The sequence below is a fragment of the Gadus macrocephalus genome, chromosome 18 (assembly GCF_031168955.1).
Source record: "Gadus macrocephalus chromosome 18, ASM3116895v1".
NCBI lineage: Eukaryota > Metazoa > Chordata > Actinopteri > Gadiformes > Gadidae > Gadus > Gadus macrocephalus.
The window spans coordinates 10086177-10107792 of NC_082399.1; the positions used below are offsets into that span (position 1 = coordinate 10086177).

Below are 21616 nucleotides of genomic sequence, written 5' to 3' on the forward strand. Positions count from 1 at the left end.
CACAAAGTATGTTCAGACAACAATGTAAATTAAGTAAAGAAAAGTTGTAAGAAAGGTAAAGAATATGTAGCTCTATGTAAGGAATCCAGAGGGCTGTATAACATGGTATTCAAACTACATTATATAAGTCATAGTAAGGTCTACTATTATTACTTAGAAACTGCAGGAATCCCCTTTATACTATGGGTAGCCCTATTAACAGTTTAAAGACTCGCTAACCATGAAAACTCCTGGGAACGAGGTTACACTAAGCTGGTTAGAAATGCGACCTTGTAACCTGCTTTGCATATTCACTGGGACATGGCCCCGTACCCTGGCGTACCCCCTAGGTGTAGACTCCCGCATATTTGTTGTTGAATGCTTTGGGTGTTTCACTAACGCAATTTGGCCTGCACAGCCATAGCCTAGCCTCAGTGCGGTGCCAGGCTACGCGTTCACACACTCGCTGTGCCCTCCCACACTGACAGACGGGGACAAAGAGATGGGCACCCGTCCACATTTGCTTTGCTGATCTACAATTACACACACACACACACACACACACACACACACACACACACACACACACACACAGAACACACACAGACTCTTAATTTTCTGCAGTGGAGGAAGGGAGTTGAAGCGAGGGCAGAACAAGAACCTAGTGACCTTGCACTCACTCACCACCCGCATCACCACTGGTATGTGTGTGCTTAACTGTGGTGTGTGTGTGTGTCTGTGTGTGTGTGTGTGGACAGCTGGTATTTGTTTGTGTTTATATCCAAGGACCGTTAAGTCATGGATACTGAAGACTGCCGAATTATATTCATTCGCCTTTAAAAACGTCTCTCTCTCTTGCTCGGCTGAATCCGTCCTTTCATCTTTTCAGCGCCTTTTCACGCCTCTTCTCGCCGCGTCGACACAAAGCCTGCTTATTTCTCACAGAGCGAGAGGGAGAGACTTTTTTATGTGTCAGAGTTAAAGCCGCCAAACAAGTGTTTCCCCCTGTGGCTTGGTGTATACTTTGTATGCAAGATTCACAATTCTAAAAAGGTTTTTCTTGACTCCTGCAGCAGTGTTCATGTTTTACACTATTTTGAAATGCAAGAATATGAACATGGAAGCAAAGATAGGCTACACGCGCGTCCACACACACGCGCGTCCACACACACGCGCGTCCACACACACACACACACGCGCGCGCGTCCACACTCACGCGCGTCCACACACACGCACACACGTAATAGTAGTACACGTGTAAACTGATAGGTCGACATACGATATTTATTTAGGAACACAAAAATGATAAGTTAATTATCAGATAGTCCACAAATATTGTGGGAATGGTATCATAGGGTCATACAAGAAGGGTGGGGAGGGGGACATACATGATAAACCATTTAGGAACAATACCACCCTCCTACCCCACCCTGTTTCCCCCTTTCAAAATAAAACAACACCCTCCCACTTAAAAAAAACACTCTGATTTCACCAAATAAAGTATGGAGCATATGGAAAAGAATTAGTGAAGTCAGAATGAACAGCAATATCTTAAGTTCTCCTTTAATATATTTCTTAATCTTAATAACTTTTAAGTCTTTCCAGAAAAACTAACAACAGACTAATCAAAATATCTTTTTTTTTCTTTTGCACATTCCGGAAATCAGGACAATCCCGTCCGAGAAAACCTAAACGAGAACGGGAGGGACCTGCATCGTAGAAAATATTGCCATATATGTCAGGTGCTTTCCTGAAGTGTCCACACCCTCTTCTTAAGTACATTATGCAACTTCTTGAAGTGTTGCATAGCCAGTGTTATGTCTTCCAATCTCCTGATGATGCACGTTATATAGAACGTTATATATTTTGCATTAGCGATAGCCTTAAAAGGCTGCGCCTATACTCATAGAATCTAGTTACAATACGTAACTATCGATTTTCATTTTATATTCTATGGACCTCTGACATCAACGTCAGTTGCAGAATGGAGTCTTTGAGCTCTAGTTTGGACAGCTTCTCCCCTCCCAAGGAGGGTGCAGGGAAATAGGTAGGCTAACACTGGGTGGGGATGGGGCATGTCTAGGCTTCAGGTAGGTTTGCTACAAAGTGTTGAAAGAATGCATTGTTCAAAGGGGGCGCTTACAAAAACTACGCAATGACAGTCCAAGCCCCTCAACCATCAGCTGCAGTTTTAGCCGTGCTTGGATTGGCTCCTTAAAATGAAAGATAGGAACAAGCCCGCCCACATTTCTAAACCACGTCCCATTCCCTCCTTCTAAAAAAACAACCAAGAAACAGTAAACCCCCGAACATGTAATATTACAAACTATATTATATGAAACAATGAATTTATTTTTTCTTCTAATAAAAACAAAACCCAAATCTTAAAGTCCAAAAAGAGTCCAAAACAGGGGCAGATGTCGAAGTTGTTAAAAGTCCAGGTTTAAAACTGCTTAAGTCCTCTGCTGAAGGAGAAGCCATTGTAGAAGGAATCTATGTTTGTTTGTTTGTTTGTTTAGCACAATCTCTACGAAAGTGGCTGCTGCCTTCAAGAAACAGAATCCTTTAAAAAAACGAAACATGTGTCCGGTGTCCTTGTCGGCAACGGTTGGTTTAAGAATCCCTGATTGGCTGAAAGAAGTCAGGTGACCACAAGGTGAGGTAAGAAAATCCCACCTTGACAGTGGGGATGAAAAATATGAAAGTTTCTTCTTACTGCTAGTGTGTGTGTGTGTGTGTGTGTGTGTGTGTGTGTGTGTGTGTGTGTGTGTGTGTGTGTGTGTGTGTGTGTGTGTGTGTACGTATATATGTATGTATGCATGCATGCGTGCATGTACACACATGTGTACTTGAGAATGAAACTTGATTTGAAACTGACCACTCAGTAACATGCATACATGTGCACGCTCACATGCGTGCCAGAACAGAGTCAATCCAAACAGCGTAGCCTGTGTGACCTCATCCTGCGCAGCAGTCTCTCAACACAGCGAGGGTGGAAAGACACACTGACTTCAAAATAAAAGCACAAATAAAAAAAAAGGAGGTGACGTCGCTGCCTGAGATGTTATCTGCCAAAAAATACATATTACACAGAATTCCTTGGCTGCGACCGTTGCTTTTTGTGTTTTCTTTCTTTTTTTCTGTCTTTGTAATATTTCCCATAACTATGTGTCATCTGAGAATAGAAGTACAAATATTTCAGTTGCTTTCTTTACTATGGGTATGCATGTTTTCTTCCTTGTTTTTCTGGTACATAACATTTTGGATTGGTTTTATCCTTTTCTCTTGTCACAAAGTGTCCGTGTTACATTTATTTTCAGCTCCCTTGCCTGCGTTCGTCTTCCAATCCCGTGCTGTTACTTTGGAAGAAATAAAAGAGAGAAAAAAAATAAATGGAACCCGCTTCCTTTCGTTCTTCCATCGCCTCCCGACATCCTCCCAACCCCCCCGCCCCCCCCCCCCCCCTCTCCCCATTCCCAGAGTCCTCCCGAACCCCGTCCTCCACACCTGCCTCTCGATCACACAGGAAGGCGTGTTCTACGGTGGTGGGGGGGGGGGTAAGTCCCATCCAGGCGCTCATCTCTCCGCCTCCATGGCGACGCTGGCCTTCTGCTCGGGGCCGGCGTGCGGGCTGCCGTTCATGGCCATGGCCGGCCACCCGGGGCAGGGCGCCTGCGAGGGGGGCTGCCCCTGAGTCCAGAGGCCCTGCTGGGGCTGTGGGGCGTGGTGGTGGTGGTGGTGGTGGTGCTGCTGCTGGTGGTGGTGGTGCTGGGGCGCATTCGCCGGGACCCCCCAGCCGCCGCCGAACTGGGGAGGGGGCGGGGGCGGGGAGGTCGCCATGGCGGCGGACATGGGGCTGCCGCCGCCACCGCCGCCGCCGAAGCTCTCGGACGCTTTGAGGCGGGAGAACATGGTGAGCGTGTCCGGGAAGTTGGGGGGCGTGGCCGGAGTGTTGGCTGGCGTGCACATCTGGGACGGGGAGAGGAACAAGAGGGTTAGACGATTAAAATATCTTAACTGGAATGATCTGATATCGATATCATTTAATCCAACGTTTGTATTTTTCTTTATTAATGTTTTATTTTTTTATTATTATGGGCACGACATTGCAGAGAGGCAGGAGAAGGGAGAGAACAGCACGGGTAGCAGAGGTATGATGGGCATCGAACCCAGGCCCTACTGGCCGTGGTGTAGGCGTACTGCCTACACAGGGAGCATTACCGGGTTGGGTAGTCCCCTGGGATCGGAATTTTAACATAGGATTTTCCCTTGATGCTTGAGGCTTGAACCCGGTCAGGCTCTCATGGCCAGCCCTTTGGGGACAACTTGTACTATATTGGGTTGACTGCAGTGTTTAGTGTGTTGCTCTTGTTCGATAAAGAGTGCATCATCTGACTGCTGTTGGGTTAATACCTAATGGAAACATTAAAATTTTTAATAATGCAACCGGTTAGAGGATGCTTATACAATTAACAGAATTAGTCCCCTGAGAATCTGTTCCATATCCACGCAAAACTGGTATTGTGACTGAAATACCGAATCGAATCAGGTCCTTGTGAATCGGAGCCGGATCGATCTGGGAATATCGGTGGCGATACCCGGACCTAATGAGTCCGCAGACGTACGGTCAGTGCTGAAGTCCTCTGTCGGAACACACTGAGTCACACCGCAAAGGGCTTGGACTTTGTTACATGGAAAACTTGAGATGGGAGAGGAAGGGGAGGGAGATGGGGAGGAGGGCGGGAGGGGGAGGTGTTGAGCTAGGGGAGTCCCAGCCTTCTCTTTCCCAGAGCTCCTTAACCATAACATGATTGTCCCTCCTGGCCATCCATCTCGTTATGGTTCCCAACCTCCTTGTTTACATTCACTTCCCGTTTCATCAACAACGACCACAAAAGTGAACTAGGCCAACCCAACGCAAACACACACTCTCTCCCTCTTTGCTCGGTGCGAAGAGGAAAACAACACACACACACACGCAAAAAAAATCTGGCCTGGAACAACGCTAAGCTGCTAAATATACCACAGATCTGTCGTGATAGGTGTGATCTTAGGCTGTTTGATACGCTTACTAGCTGCTAGGTTAACTAGCAGCTAGCCTTACAGTCTGCCAGGTTAACTTTCTTATAATCACCAACCGAGACGTCCAAGTATTCCTCTAATGTATTTTTGTTGAATCTTGAGCTTGAACATTTTCAGGTTACATTTACATATAACTAAAATGTTGCAAATGTGATTTGCATAGGCAAAAGTGAAACTCAAAAGGAAAGGGATGCATGCATTCACAGTTAATAGTATATCAGACAGTCAACACGGTCAGCAATCTGGTTCTGACAATAAAGACCCACAGTGGTTTCTGGGACTTAGAGGCTTGGAGGTTTCACTGGGCTTCACAGAACCGGTCCCAGAGGGAACACTTTGATGGATGATAGTTCTGTGATTATGGGATGAGCATTAGGGTCACATTATGTCTTCTTCGTGTATTTAAAGCACACAGGAAACTTTTAATGAACAGCTAAGCATGGCTCATACAATTACACCAAACCACGCACTTCATACTAGGAAAAAAGCATTTTATCCTGCCTTCAGCTCGAAACCCGACCGTCCCTCCCTGATCCACGCATGGTCCGACGAGTTAGTTATCTTTCGTACAGAAGAAAAAAATAAAATATCAAAAATAACTTTCTCCAAAACGTATAGACTTTCTTCGAAACCGCATTCCAAGATATTCGCGGCAGAGTACCAGAAACCTTCCATGTTTCCATTTGCCTGGTAGGAGGAATTCTGTCAGTGTACGGGTGTACGACTGGGGACCCAAAGGCCTTCTGGAAGCTCGGGTTGGGCTTATCTGTCAGGACAACCAGCGACAGCCAGCAGCGCTCTCCCTCCCCATCACGTCTCGTCCACGTTTGCCAGGGTGAAACCAGACCACCTTGCCCCCTAAAAAGTGCTGCCGTGGGCAGGCCCGGCGTCTATAAATACAGCCCTGGAGCCTGGGAGGGTGCCGACCGGCCCACCCGGACATGGGCCCTGAGGGGTGGGGTGGGGGGGGGGGGGGAGGTTCTGGGTGAGATTGTTGTGAGAGGTGAGCGTCGTCCTCAATGCCCTTCAGACAGGAAGCGCCGGCTCATATCTCGGACGCCACTTCCTGTGGGGGGGGGGGGGGGGGGGGGGTGGTAAAGAGACACTCTGGAATACCAGAGTGACCTCCAGAACACCAACACTTCCTGTTCTTTTTTGGGGGGGTGGGAAACAGCGAAAGCAGACACTACTCGGTCCCACTTGGCTCAGGTATGGCCGACATGGTGGAGAGAAACGCTATCTTCTTCGGTGGTGCATTTCTGCAATGAGACCCTCAAGGGGGGCTTTGCTCTCATAAACACCTCCTCCTCAAAGTGACAACTGCCAATAAACCAGCAACTGCCGGACTATAAATACACTGGTGGCCAGGTATGCGTACATTTAGAAGTCGGTTGCCTTCGTTTTCGGATTATACATTAAAATAATAATGGAGAGGGCTGCGGCCATCAACAGCAAAACATGAAATACGGAAATAATTATTTATGAAAAGGAAAACGACAGGCCAATGCAGAGCAATAAGGAGAGAGGCGTGTAATTCAATTAACGTTCTATTCCAGGCACATCATAATGATGTAATCCGGTCACCGCTTTGTTTTTATTAAAATGCTATCTGCCATTTTATTGACTACACTTCATCGTCAAAGTTCAACATTGTTTTGAACCAGAAGTTGTTTTGAATGACCATGGGGTGTGTGTGTGTGTGTGTGTGTGTGTGTGTGTGTGTGTGTGTGTGTGTGTGTGTGTGTGTGTGTGTGTGTGTGTGTGTCAACTCCCAGCACAGGGGTGACGAACAGGCTGCATGCAGATTAGCTCTCGTTTACAACGGCAAGGGACCTACAGCAGGGGATTGTGGGAAGGGGCAGACCGGTTGGGACTCAATTCTGATTGGCTTAGAGCGGGCTGAAGGGATCACGCTGTGTCTTCCACGGTGAACGCTTCAATGTTCACGTCACGTCACACACAATGAACACCATGTTGGCACCGAATGTATGTCGTCTGTCACGTGAGCGCCCGCACACACACACACACACACACACACACACACACACAAACACACACACACAAAAAACTATTTACATAAAACACTCATAACGATAAATTTGGACGCAGCGTAAATTCCTCACCATGCTCTCGTCCATCAGAGAGACAAACAGAAAGAACCAACAGAGAGAGAGAGAGACTGTTTTCTAAACAGAGGTGAGAGAGAGAAAGTGTGGTTGCCATAGGGACGGTGGCTGAGGGGATGGTGGTGAATTTGTGGTACTTGAAGCCCAGCTTTCTCACAGACTGAACATGGCTGGCAGGAAGCTGGAGAAAACTTTAAAACGTGGGTGTGTGTGTCTGTGTGTGTGTGCGTCTGTGTGCGTTGTTCTGTCTGTCTTTGATCAATAAATTGACTGAGCTTATGCTTGTAGTCTTCTTCCGTAAAATGGCACTGACATCATAGGTGTCTCATGTGTATGGATGTGATTGTATTTGCATTCGCGTATGCATGCCTATGTAAACATGTTTTTCCATGCTTTCCATTGGATCTCCCCAGGGCCTTGCTGGATATAACCTCCTCCATCTGTGACATGGGTACAGCCTAACCCCAGCGCTACTAACAGTGATCCTGTGGTTGCCTGTTAGATTCTGCCCATCCAACTCCCTTGTTAAGTAGTCATCTTTCACTATTGACATTTCAGATGAGAAAAGGCTACGGGTTTATAGAGAGGCAGAAGGGAAAGGTTAAGACCATAACGTTTATTACCTCACCTAAGAACAAGACATGACAATTTCACTTGGTTCTGAAAGGTTTCGTCTTTATGTAGGAAATGGCGGACTGCTATTCTGGCGCCTACTGAACAAGGGATTGCTCTTTTGGCACAGACCAATTAAAGAGCACCCCTGCCAACTGCCGTTTCTTGAACACTTGAACCTGATTTAAGACTTGTGGTTTGCTTTGCAATTCTCCGACAATCGATTGGAGAGCAACACATCGTTCATAACTTGTTTGTGTTTGCCTCTTTTCCACTGTCACCTTCTTTGAGCCCGTAATTCTCCTCAGTCGGCGGCTTGTTGCCATGGAAGCACATCATCACCGCGACCTTGCCGTCTTGTACGTGTGAGAGACAGACTTTCAAATCATTCCCTACTAAATGTCAATGAGCAATGTGACATTTTTTCTCGGGCATTTCTCTTGTGTGACACTGCTGCCGGGTCAAACTGCTGAAAACTATTTCTGCCGGCCTCCTTCTCTTGCTCGTCCACTATACCCTTTGGGGAGACAAATCAACCCGGAGGAGAGAGGCACGGCGGCCAGGGAGGACGAAGACATCTGGAGATTAGAAGAACGACTATTGGAACGCGCCCTAGCACACCGTTCATTCTCTCAAATCTGTCAGACGTAAGAGAGCGGACGTTGACGACCAGCTCCGAGGAGCCCGATATACTGGGCCAACAACAGCAGAAGACAGTGGTTATACTGGGCAGTTCCCTCGGGGGACTGGAAAATGGTAGTAGTGCGGTTGTATTGGTCGGAATCCTAAGGCATAGCCGATGAACTCCCATGATGCAGCGCTACGAGAAGCTCACCATCAGAGCTGCATGCCAGTGGAAAAGTACGGCTAAGTGTGTGTGGTGACTGCGTGGGCACTGGGCAAGCCCAGGAACCTTTTTCTGAATAACGAGATGAAAAGTATTTTGCAATGAAAAAATAAAATGGTATGTCAAGAACAAGGGGAGTAAGTCAACACCCTCTCACATTAGTGCTAGTGTTTATATCAAGCCCGGACTAGTTTAATAACATAGCAAGCAGGGTAGGGTACACCCTGTGCTGGTACCACAGCAGACCTGATGTTCCGCAGCCCTCACAGACTACACAGGCTGCCAAGAGTAAAAGGTGTACACATCTGCAATGCATGCATATCATATCTCTGTAAGGATCTCTTTACAGGAACATAGCATCGTCTAGGAATTTGGACGATCGTTCATTTGACATTCATCTTGGAAATCGCGCGATCGTGCTTTACTTTATTTTTTCTTTATTTTCCGAGTCTTCAGTTCAGGGTTGAGTAAGAAATACTAAATAATAAAGGAGTTTTACACTGATTAGATCTGACAGGTTAGGCCAAGTCAAGTGTACCACAAACCTCTCTTTTGGCAGGATTGTTCCAGACATTTTGTGGCGCATGTGACAGAAAATGGCAATGCTGAAACTAAAACAAACAGCCATGCTGCCAATACCAAAGGTACTGGCTGGTACAATGTCCTGACTTAATAAAAAAACAAGATAAAAATAATAAAAAAAAGGAAACGGAAACGACAAAAAGGAAAAAAAGGAAAAGAAGAAAAAGGGTAAAAAGGAGGTGGAATATAACTATAAACCTAGCCCAGAAGATGGAGGACATGATCCAGAGATCATGGATCTGGGGGGATGAGTTTTTGGTTTGACAGTACCGGTCTGTAGAGGGTCATAGATAGACGGGTCCTGCAGGGGAACCGGCTGGGGGAGGATTAACCGTCGGGGATTCAGCCGGCCTCATGAATGTTTAAACAGGGAGTGTTCCGCTAGGTGTTAGCATTAGCCCGCATGTCGCAGTAGGGCAACTCCTCTGACGAGTAACAGTTACGAACCCGGGGGGGCCGAGCTAACTATGCAAACAATGCAACGAGAGCGGGGAGATGACAAAGGAAGTGAGATGGAGCTGCGATCTCCACGACAGACTGTGACTAACAGGTTCGAGGGGGGTAGAGGGGAGCCACTGTCTGGATGTTCTGTACAATGAGCATCACACTTCATGTTTCATAATGGGGAGAGGGGGGGAGGGGACTCACAGCCTATCACGAGTCGAGTGCTTGCAAACTCGGCTACTGTAGCCCGCAGAATGTAAATAATAGGATTATGGCACATAAAACAACGTGCCCCTCTCCATCACGTCACTCCCTCTGAGATATGGGAGTTGGGGGGATGGGGGGCATAGGTCACACAAACTAAAGGAGGCGGACAGCTGTTCCTGAGGGTCGATAGAAAACCCCAAAGACAGCTGAGCCCGTTACTCTGTGTGTATTTGTATGTATATATGTAAATGTTTGTGTGTGTGCGCAATGTTCTATGTGGGCCTCTGTTGATCATTACCCAGACTATTCTCTGTATGATGAAACCTTAGCGAGAGAGCGAGAGACAGCCGGCAATAACAAGAGAGAACCCGAGAGGAGCTTGGTGTATTTGCCCGTGTGTGCGGTGTACTGTACTGTTTCAGCGACCTAACCTCACCCACACAAAGGAAGCCCGGCACAAAACAATGCCCAAACAGAGGGACAATGGATGACGGAAAACCCGCACACAGATCTAGAAACTCATCTCGCTGTTTACCAACACATGGAGAAACCGCCCCAGTTACAATGTCAACACGGCGCTCTTCCCTCTTGCACAACACAACAACTGGGGAGTGCTCACTGCCAAGACCGTCAAGCACTGCTGGTTGGTTGAAGAGCAGCGCTTTCTGTTCTGAGCAGGGTTAGCTTGTTTAGCTGCAGCCTCAGTTGGGAGATCACAGTGAAATATTAGCACTGTAGGACGGCCGCTCTCCGAGACGAACATAAGCATGAGCGAAACATGGAACAATGCTGTCTTTCTTTCAGAGTCGTACGCGCACACTCACACGCATACACTAGCTACATCCGATGGCTTTAGGAAATCAGAGCAGTCATGGTAGATAGTGTGACTGTGTGGGACTTTGTTGGGACTGTGTGTCAGTGTCAGTGTCAGTGTGTGCAAGTCTTTCCAAGCCCATGTGTCTGTGTGAAACCCAACTCAGGTCATAAACACATCTGGACTTTCAAACACTCCCACATGGAATCTTTGTCTGGGTGTATGTGTTATGGTGCGTGTGTACTTTTTTGTGTGTGTGTGTGTGTGTGTACTTTTTTGTGTGTGTGTGTGTGTGTACTTTTGTGTGTGTGTGTGTGTGTGTGTGTGTGTGTGTGTGTGTGTGTGTGTGTGTGTGTGTGTGTGTGTGTGTGTGTGTGTGTGTGTGTGTGTGTGTGTGTGTGTGTGTGTGTGTGTGTGTGTGTGTGTGGGGTTTGTGTTCTGGGAAGCTCTGCTCCTGGAAAGACGCATGGCAGCATGCTGGAACATGCTGAGCATAGGCCAAACCTCTTCAGATGTGGCTCTCTGCCTGGCACGGCTGCAGAAGGCGTGTGCACATCAACACACACCCACACTCACTTCTTAAGCTTAGATTCCACTACTCCCACACATACATACTTCTTAAGCTTAGATTACCCTACACGCGCGCGCACACACACACACACACACACACACACACACACACACACACACACACACACACACACACACACACACACACACACACACACACACACACACACACACACACACACACACACAATTGCTCTGATAGTGATCATAATAATCACCAGTTTCGCTGAGTAAGTCTGCAGCGGGTCTTGTGTCTGTTGCCACGGAGACACAGTGTGTTTACGCACAAACACACAACACACACACACACACACACACACACACACACACACACACACACACACACACACACCCGAGCTGATGCCACCACATACCTGCCGTGGTTCTACCCTGTAGGTCTGCACTGTACTACAGACCCTGCTGTGACCCACTCTGTGGGGCTGCTCTACTGCCCCCCACATCGGCCCCCTGAGTCCTGCAGAGCACCCAGCTACGTGTCCCTCCGTCTGGAGGTCGGTCCTGGCCGTAGATAACGGGACCATACTTCGGTTTCTGAAGGTCGCGGAAGGATACAGCATCAGCCTCCGCATCAGTAATGTGGCCATGGTGATGGAGGAGGCGGAGCCAATGAGCGATCAATATCACAAGATATCGTTACGAGTAAGGTATTGTTAGACGTTGTATCAGTAAACAACTAAATCATATTTATGATTATGTTTATTTTTTGCAATTGCCATTCAACATACATTATACACATGTCATTTGATTATTATTTTACGTTACTCTTACACTACTTCTTTCTCCCTTCATCTGTGTCTGTCTGTCTGTCTGTGTGGCGACGGTGGTTGGAACAGACAGCGAAGAGGCAAAGGAGGAGCAGACAGACGGTGTTGTCCTGCTGACATGATGTATCACAGTAATTATATACCCCTCCAGATAAACACACACACACACTTAAAGAACAGGAAAATGGCTGAATAAGTGAAAGGGATGGGGCTAGGGAGAAAATAGGTAGTGATGCACTCCCATTAACCACACACACACACACACACACACACACACACACACACACACACACACACACACACACACACACACACACACACACACACACACACACACACACACACACACACACACACACACACACACACACACACCCACCCACCCACCAGGGGCTATACCCGGTGCCAGGAACCCTTAAACCCAAACCCTAGAGTTTTACAAGTTCTTCCTCCCATGCCGCCTGCGGTTTCCCGTATATTACCGGCCAACAGCAGCATGGGCCACCAGTGGCGGCCCCAACATGGCCGACGGGCATTTCTAATCACAGGGCCGCTGGGTTCGAGATCAAACAGAGACGGATCCCAGAGGAAACCAGACACAGCAGCCTCCCTTGTCGGACCACGACGTCATCGCGTACAACATCTCTTAATCACAGGGCGGCCGGTGGGGGAAGGGTTTCAAGGGGAGGGGGGGTGGAATTAGAAAGGGATTCAGTGGAAAAAAATAAAATGAAAGTCTTGTCGGAGCAGGATGTGGAGGAAGGTGTGAATCGGTTGGTTTACGGTGGGCCCTGATTCCGCAGATTCCGTCGAGGAAAACCACGAACGACCCTAAGAAGCATAGGAGTCTGCAGTCCGCCTGTACGCAACCTAGATGCCCTGACTCCTAGTGGCACACGCGGGAGCGACAAATATCCATCATCACTCCTAGATTCTTTGGATCAACGCCTCCATTACATGGCCGAATAAAATACTCCACTCTCACTTAGTCTTTAAAGGTCCCAAGGCATGCTACTTTATGGATGCTTTAATATAGACATTACTGGGCCCCTAACACAGTATTTGAAGACGTTCCCTTAATTCAGCCGTGGTGCAGAATTACAGAATTAGCCACTTGAGCTTTCCGCAAAAGCGCAGTTTTGGTGTCTGGGGTTTTAATGCAAATGAGGAGGAGAGAGGCGGAGCTAGGAGGAGGGTGGGGGTGTGGCCCTGAGCAGCTTGCGGCCACGGTACCACCATGGACCTATTAAAGAGGGTACCATGCGCTCTGTTTACAGTGGATGTATCGCAATGGCAAGGCGCACACAGCCTTTGGCCGTGTTCTGTACATTTTCTAGAACACTCCGGGTGCTCCGGCAGGAGTCCTGGAGCTCTATATCTAAATAATATCATATCATACATAGATATCTATATCATATAATACGTAATATTATCACAGCCTAAGCTTTGTGCGCCTCTAGACGATATTATGAATCACAAACGACGTCGGCGTTCGGGCGTCGGGTTCTCCGACGTCTCTGGTTCTTCCACGTCCCCATCAATCTGAAATAGGCTGAACCGCACGCTGCCGGCTGCCCGCTGCCAGGCGGTGGTGCTGAGCGATGGTGGTGCCTCGTGGCAGCGGGCGGCGGGCGGCAGGGCTCCGGCCGCGGCGGGAGACAATCGCGGGCAACAATCCCCTTCTCCTCCATGTCGCAGTTCATGTACTTCAGGGAGTCAAAGCCAAAGTTCCTTTCCCCAAAATCCTTCTCAACCATGGCTAACATAACCCCAACTACAGTCTCGTTGTGGAAATACCAGAGACGTCAGAGAACCGACGTGTTATGCGCCATCACGTCGTGTTATGCGCCAACACCAACAGCAGAACGGTTATCCAAATAACAAAGAAGTGTATGTATTGTACATACACTTTACAGTGTATGTAATCACACACACACACACACACACACACACACACACACACACACACACACACACACACACACACACACACACACCTCATTTTCTCATTGGCAGGCCAAATTCTCTGTGGCTAAAACACAAGTTTTAGCCACTTAGACGATAGACAGGCTAGGGGAACTCATATTATTGTTAGATTAAATTTCATATTAAAGTGAGATTTCCAAGCAATGGAACCTTTAAGTGTCTTACAACAAAGACAGTTAAATCTTGCCTCACATCTTTAATGTGTTGCGATAAACAGACGCAGCCATAACAGTACTGGGGGAGGGGGTAAAGGTCATAGCAACACAGAGCACCAACAACACTCTGGTGACTAAGAGTGAATGGGAACTGGTTCGGTGGTTTTGCTTTGTTGAAGAGTGTGCAGAAGAATATTTGACTGTTGATGTAACGCAACTCAGGAGGAAGTTAAGGGGAAGTGAAGATATACAAGAAGACTTGTTGTGACGAGCTCTTTCCATTCCAGCTTTTAGTTGGTTTTACTTTGAGTGGATTGGAAAATGGGCTGAATAAGGATAATCTATGGACTCAGGGTTGAGTGTTGGGGGAAATGCTTTTCCAATTCTTCTCTGTTATAATAACAAGACTTAAGGGAGGGAAAGCTGGTGACTAGCGAGGTAGATTATTCCTTATCACTTTTGTTTTCAGGGCCAGCCACAAGACATCATATTACAACAATGGAAGTCAGTTGGCTTGGGCCACTTCCTGGTTTACAGTCACATGATGATTCATTCATTTGACTGTGGCCTACAGGACCCACACAAAGAGATATGGCTGAACACACACCCAGACACCCACCCACACACACGTGTCATGGCAACAGTGAAAGAGAGAATTAAAGACAGAGAGAGACGGTGAGAGAACAAAGCTAAAATAAATAAACATGACCGGGGAAGACAGAGATAGAATCGGAGAGAGAGAGAGAGACGCTTTCTTTCCTCTTTTTTATCCCAACTATAGCCACAATCCTATTCACAATCAGACCATGAAAACAAGTATGGTGAAAAGTATATCCTTGGGGGAAAACAAAAATGCTGCTTGTTGCCAGCAAGACATGTCCTCTAGTCTCAAAACCTCAGGGACAACCAGGGAGGCGCCTCAATATAACCAGGAAAACACCTAGAATTACTCTTCTCAACTGTTTTCATTGTGTATTGTTGTTATATTATCACTGTACTAAAACATACTTTGTACAGTATAGCTGCTGTTTTGCTTTGTAAATTGTAAGCCTTTTTCATGCCAATGAAGGCCTTGAACTTAATTGTGCAATACAAAGAGAGAGAGAAAGGCCTTCCTCTGCAAGAGCTGTGTGTGTGCGTGTGTGTGTTGCACGAATTAAGCCTAATAGCCGGACAGGGCGGCCACTGACTTCCAGAGCCCCTATTAGTTAGTGAGTCCGGCACTGCTGACATTTCATTTGAGGACGGTCTTCAATACGACTGGGATGCAGTCAGAGGGCCTGCACTCAGCCACACCACCGACGCACACATTAACAAACTGCGTGCAACTGCAGAGCGGGTTTACACACACACACACACACACACACGCACACAGATCACAATGCGAGAGAGGGCGAGGATAGGGAGAGATGAAGAGGTTACAATGCGTGCCGGTGCTGAGACTGCAGCTGGCTGCTCCTATGCCTCTGGGATTGTCTCTGAAGAGGAAACAATATTAAAAAGAGCTTAGAGCTCAATCTGCCGTGTTTTGAAGCGCTGCACACAGTACGCAGCAGTGGGGCAAAGGCAGGGCCTACAGCACCCACACATGAATGGATCTGTTTTGGATATAAAAACATCCTCCAACAATAGCCGTGAAAACGATGCTGTTGCGGTTCACTACAGCCAGACGGTAAACAGGGCGATAGGTCTCCGTTTCCAGCAAGGCTCCTCACTTTATTTATCTTTATTCAATTTGCACAAGAAACTTTTATCAACTGACAGTGAATTCTTATACATGTCATTAAGGAGCAGAGGCCTACAAAAGGTAGGCAGTGTGTGTACACTGATGATCAGTCCCAGTACCCAACAACTGGGCTTGGTCTGAGGGACCGGCACTCTCCTGCTGGCCCCGTCGGCCGTTTTGAGAGCAACACTGAGACATTGTACTGGACTAGGTGAGGTGGTGGTTCGCACCGTGGGAGCCTCCCAGCGAGGGGGTCGTGGGTTCAAACCCCCTGACAGAGGCCCCGTCTGTTGTGGAGCATGCATTGGGTTCTCCTCCCGGTTTACATAGGCTCTCTAAGGGTGGCAGCGTGAAGCTTCCCCTACCATCCAGAGAAGCGCAGGTTAGTGGTGCTACTGTAGGAGAGCCTACCATGGTACAACAGCACGTTTCAGACAGTGTCTATGTGAAAATGGTGGACGTTTTGTAATGATTTCCCTCTCAGCTGACTTCACTCCACTCCAACATCACTGGAGGGGAAGAGGAGGGGGAGGGGGGGTCTTCTAATCAAAAGGCTGCTGTTCAAAAGGCTGCATGACAGTTTATTGCATGAGCGCTTCTTCCAGAATTCATTGACCCGAATCAGTGCTGGGGCTGGGCTAACCTATGGAAGACCCACAGGATCATGTCTCCCTCTGTGATGCCAAAATAAACGCCTCATAAGACATCCACAACGCAGGACCATTTGGAAAACATAAACAAACAAAGAATATGGCCGTTGTTGTACAGATCTGCCTCCATGACGTCTCCAAGCTGACAGCTGGCTAACCTGTTCACTGGACTTAACTTCAAGACACACAGAGAGAGAGAAAGAGAGAAAGAGAGAGAGAGAGAGAGAGAGAGAGAGAGAGAGAGAGAGAGAGAGAGAGAGAGAGAGAGAGAGAGAGAGAGAGAGAGAGAGAGAGAGAGAGAGAGAGAGAGAGAGAGAAAAGTGGATTAGGTGTGTGAACGCCAACCGACACTGCAGACACAGCTGAACAACGAGAAGTCTGGACACGTTGGCCTGCGGTAGTGTGTAGCCTTGGAAACACACCGGGTTACACACACACACACACACTTGTAATTACAGACGTTTAACACCTTGCCAAACATGGATAAAAATCTTTTTTATTCATCTGGCAGTAGTCAGAGCAAACAGCCATTTTAATTATTCCCATTCTGCGGTTATCAGGTGTTATTGACGCAGAGCTGTCGTCTGTACCTTGCTTAGATGACATTGGGGCTAATTATTGACTCTGTAAATTAAAAGCCTCTCAGGCGAGACATTGCGCCTGGGCTCAAAAGCAGAGCAGAGCTCTTATTTTGATATTTACTCGACCTTTGATACCGGCCGTTTGGAACTAGGAAATAAGCCCAGCAGGAAGTTGAACTGGTCCCATTTTATTTTTGATTCCTTTGTTTAATTCAGTGTGTCCATCACATAATAAAGATAGGGTAAAAAACCATGACACTTAGCTGGAGCAAAACCATTGTCCTCTTTATCTTTTCCTGTATATCCTCCCCTTTGTTGGGAGCATTTGCAATATATTACAGACATGCAAACACGTTGTTTGCCATATTTGACCATTTAGACCATATCTATCTGCCCCCATTTCCCTTGATGTTAACAGCTGCTAGGAGGCAGATGCTAGGAGAGAGAGAGAGAGAGAGCCGTCATTATGTCCTCCAACTTCCTGAATACCGTTTGTGTTTCATAATATTCAACCCGTGCTATGCATTACTGACTGCACAGTGCTCAGTTCTCTCCGCTACGGCAGGCCTACATGAAGTCACACATAACAGCCTCGTGTAGGACTATGTCAGCAAGAATCACTTCGACTTCAAGCTAAGTCGCATGAAGCAAATTCCGCGATGGGGCCGTTACAAAAAATAACACAGCAGCTGCCCTTTTCCTGGAAAGATTTTTTTTCTTTACTTCCACCGAATCGAGGGGGGGGGGCGGCGGCAGCTTCCTTCCGTTTTGCAATACCCACACAGTTATCATACATTACGATGCATATAAACACAATAACACGGTGATCAACAAATAATATCCTAATATGGCCTACATATTACTAGCGAGTATTTTGTTCCAATTCTGTGTCTCCCTTTCATCCCTTCTGACTCTGATAAACACACACAGGCTCACTGTAAAATATGCTGCTGCTGCTGCATGCCTGCCTGTGTTTATTTCTGGAGCCGCACAACATGGCCGAGATGTGCTTTGTTATTGTTAGCACATCATCATCATCATCATCACCATCATGATCACCATCATCAACACCATCATCATCATTCCCGGATTGTATTGGCTAGTTGTGCCTTTCTGTCGTGAAATAAATAAATCTAAAGCAGCAATAGAAACACAGCGCTGGTGTACAGTTGTACATGTTACAACACGACGAACCACACGATAACAATCACAAACCAGCCGTCGTTGTTGTTTGTACACTTACCATTTGATGATGATGGCCGTATGGGATATTTGTTTCTTGAAAAAACGCACTGAGGGCAGTCTATAATAAACAAACAAAGGGCATCAATCACATTTCAATCGAACCAATTGATACACACCCGTAAAGAGGGCATTCGTCAATGTACTGACACCCAGAGAATGTGATATAACAGAATGAGCACTTGCAAAAAGCATGCAAATGCTCCAATTTCATTAACCAAGACTGCATTTTGTTCGATCGTCTCATTTTAGTTTCCAGCTGACTACACATCTATGTAGGCTAGTCGATACAAAGCAGCGGTCATCTTTATTGCATAATAGAATTTGCTAACCTAGCCTGTACATGGCTGTCATTTGGCGGATTATAGTATTTAATCTGGAGTCAAATCTAATTGGATATTGGCGCTGGTACGTTATCTCTACAAGCCTATGCATTATACATTGCATACATGCCACACGGGACAAAAATACTGTCATACGAATATATGTATTTGGGTCTTAAGTGAACCAACGTGTGCATTTAAAGTTCGGCATTTAGACGTGAAACACACAAAGATCAGATTGTACTATCATTCACGGTGGATGGTGATACAATGCTGAACATGGCGACTGACAGACAGACGCGGTCATCGGTAAACACTGTCGGGCAGGCAGACATAAACATCACAGCAGCATCTCGCTGTCCTCATCGACTATCGTAAAGTCCTTTACCTCAAATTGCCAATGTGCCGCTTGCAAAAGCTGCTTCGCTTGGTCTGCCGCACAACCCGCCGCCAGGACGAACTGGTTGATCATAACTTGATGCTTGAGTTCATCCATGTTTTAACGACGATGGTGTCCTACTCGCGGCTAGCAGTGGAGCTTCTTTGAACTCTATTTTGTGAGTTTTATTACTCTCCTTTTCAGCCTCAGTCGTCCACCATTACAGCCGGTTGAGCAAACACAAATATTTACTGTAGGAGCGGTGGCGTAAGGAGCACCCGGTGATTGACAGCAGAGTACAGCCAATGAACGAAAAGCAACGCCGGTGGGATTTGTATGCCGAAGGACGGACGCTGCGATTAAGAGGAAATGTATCCGTTTAATGCCACGCCATTTGATGAATCCAGGCATATTTCATCCCACTTATTTATTACAAATTATATTTACAACGATATGATGCACGTGGAAATAAAAACAGTGTCTTATATGCGGGTTTCCTCCTTGAGAATTCTCCTGAATGGTTTGTTTTGGACTACAAGTACCGTGAGGCCACGCTTTGTTTGTAAAGTTCCAGGTGGGCGGAATTTTTGTGAATGACAGATGCTCTTGTCCAATTCCCCGCCGCGCTGTGTCACAATCTGGCCAAATATGGTAAACAAATCCACGAACGCCAATTGCAAAGCACGAAGTAGCGGCGACAAGACTAACGCTCCCTGTCTGCATTTAGAAAAGTGTTATACATCTGCGTATTAGCGCCGTGTATGGAGCTTATATTTTGTGTTATGCAAATCAATACATTGTTAGGCTTATCATCATTTGGAAAGGGTATTTGTAAGGAAACGCTAAGGTGCATTCTTTTTAATGAAAGTCGACATTTTGGGCAAAACAATGCATGAAACATCCTATCTATCAATAGCACGTTTAAGAAGAAAGAGAGCGAGAGCAAGAACGAGAGCCAGAGACAGAGAGGGCGAAATAGAGAGAGATAGGGTGAGAGAGAGACTCGACTCTGTGAGTGTATTGTGGAATTAGAGGAAGGGTCAGAATTCAAAAGAGGATAAACAGTGACACCTGCTGGCAACACACATCATTTTGTATAAAGAGGCCTATAAAAGTTGCTATAGTCATATTTTATTTGGTTGCTGGCATTGGGTTATGATAACTGTGAAAAGGTCTTTAACTCAAAGCTTAGTTTGATAACAGTTAATACGCCCCACTTTAACTGCAGTACATTAAATGTAGTTTATTCACCATAGCTAATCCCAAAATGATGCGGCCTCTGTACTTCTTCCCAGACAGTTGGTAACACAGCAACCACAAAGGCAGCTGTACAAACAACTGCTTGTTTCCTGTGAAAAGACCAATACAAACTTGCAGCCATTTTTTCAAGTCCTGGATATGCTTGACTATTGCGAGGAAAAGCTGTTCCCACTTATTGGAATGACCAGTGAATTATATTCAGTCCATTAATCCCTTGAACCCCATTTCATTGTAGGATATGAAAAAAACAACAACAGTGTAAAATGTGAAATAGTCAGAGAATGCACTGATTGATGCAATGAGCCAAAACATTGTAGGTATAGATATCCAAAAAGTAATAATTGGTTTCATAGTCAGGCCTATATAATGATTAATAATGATTTACTGCTGTACTTGCACTGGTCTGGTTGCCATGGCGGCCAACTGCTATTTAGAATCAGGCTCAGTTCAACCCACACAAAGCTCCATGCAGCTGTTTCTGTTTGGATGGCAAGGAATAATCTTTTAGGGACACCGTTTAAGTATTCCTCTCATAATTCAGACTGCTGTGAGAATAAGTCATGTCCAAACAGAACAAGCTTCGTTTGGACTACTTTGGACAAAAAAATCTGCAAACAAAAATGTAATATCAGATAAGCCTACTTTTATAAATTGGTTATGAGACTATTTATATTTATATATTTTTCTATTGTATTTTTATTTATATTTGAAGCACATGAATACAGAGTAGCCTATGTCACACAAACATTTCACCGCACAACCGTATGAGTATGGGACAAATGAAAACCATTGAATCTTGAATCTTCGAATCTTGACTTATTTTAATGAGAAAAACTGTACTGTAGGCCTACTCCACTTTCTCCCACTTCCTCATTCTTTGTACATGAATTATCAATATTTGATCACGACATACACAGAGAGGTGGCATATAAAGGACAGAGAATGAAAGGAATTCAAATTAAAAGGGCACACGGTTCTGTGATATCAGGCCGATGGAGGTGATGGGGCCGAGTAAGGTTCACTGGTTATTGAATGAGAAATGTCAGCCTTTTTCTCTCGTGGTATTCGAAATACTTTATAAATCACACAAAGTTGATTTTACTTGCTGATCCCTGGAAAGTTCATACTGAAAACGATTGAAATCCTGAATCCAGTTAACAAGAATGTTGTATTTTATTAATATAACCAGTTATTCCACTATGTATCGTTTTGTAATGCTCCACTATACTCTGGAGGAAGTCGATCGCAGCTTCTGTGTACCGAACG

General features: G+C 46.1%; 1 protein-coding gene across 1 annotated transcript; it reads right to left on the reverse strand.

The window, feature by feature from the left end:
- Nucleotides 1-1245: 1245 nt before the first annotated feature.
- On the reverse strand, nt 1246-19374 carry ubald1a (UBA-like domain containing 1a). The gene is made up of 3 exons (XM_060036019.1): nt 19100-19374; nt 18390-18449; nt 1246-3948 (listed from the first exon to the last, which is right to left on the reverse strand). The coding sequence occupies exons 1-3, from the start codon at nt 19205-19207 to the stop codon at nt 3556-3558; spliced, it is 561 nt and encodes a 186-aa protein (XP_059892002.1). The 5' UTR covers nt 19208-19374; the 3' UTR covers nt 1246-3555.
- Between the last annotated feature and the right edge of the window lie 2242 nt (nt 19375-21616).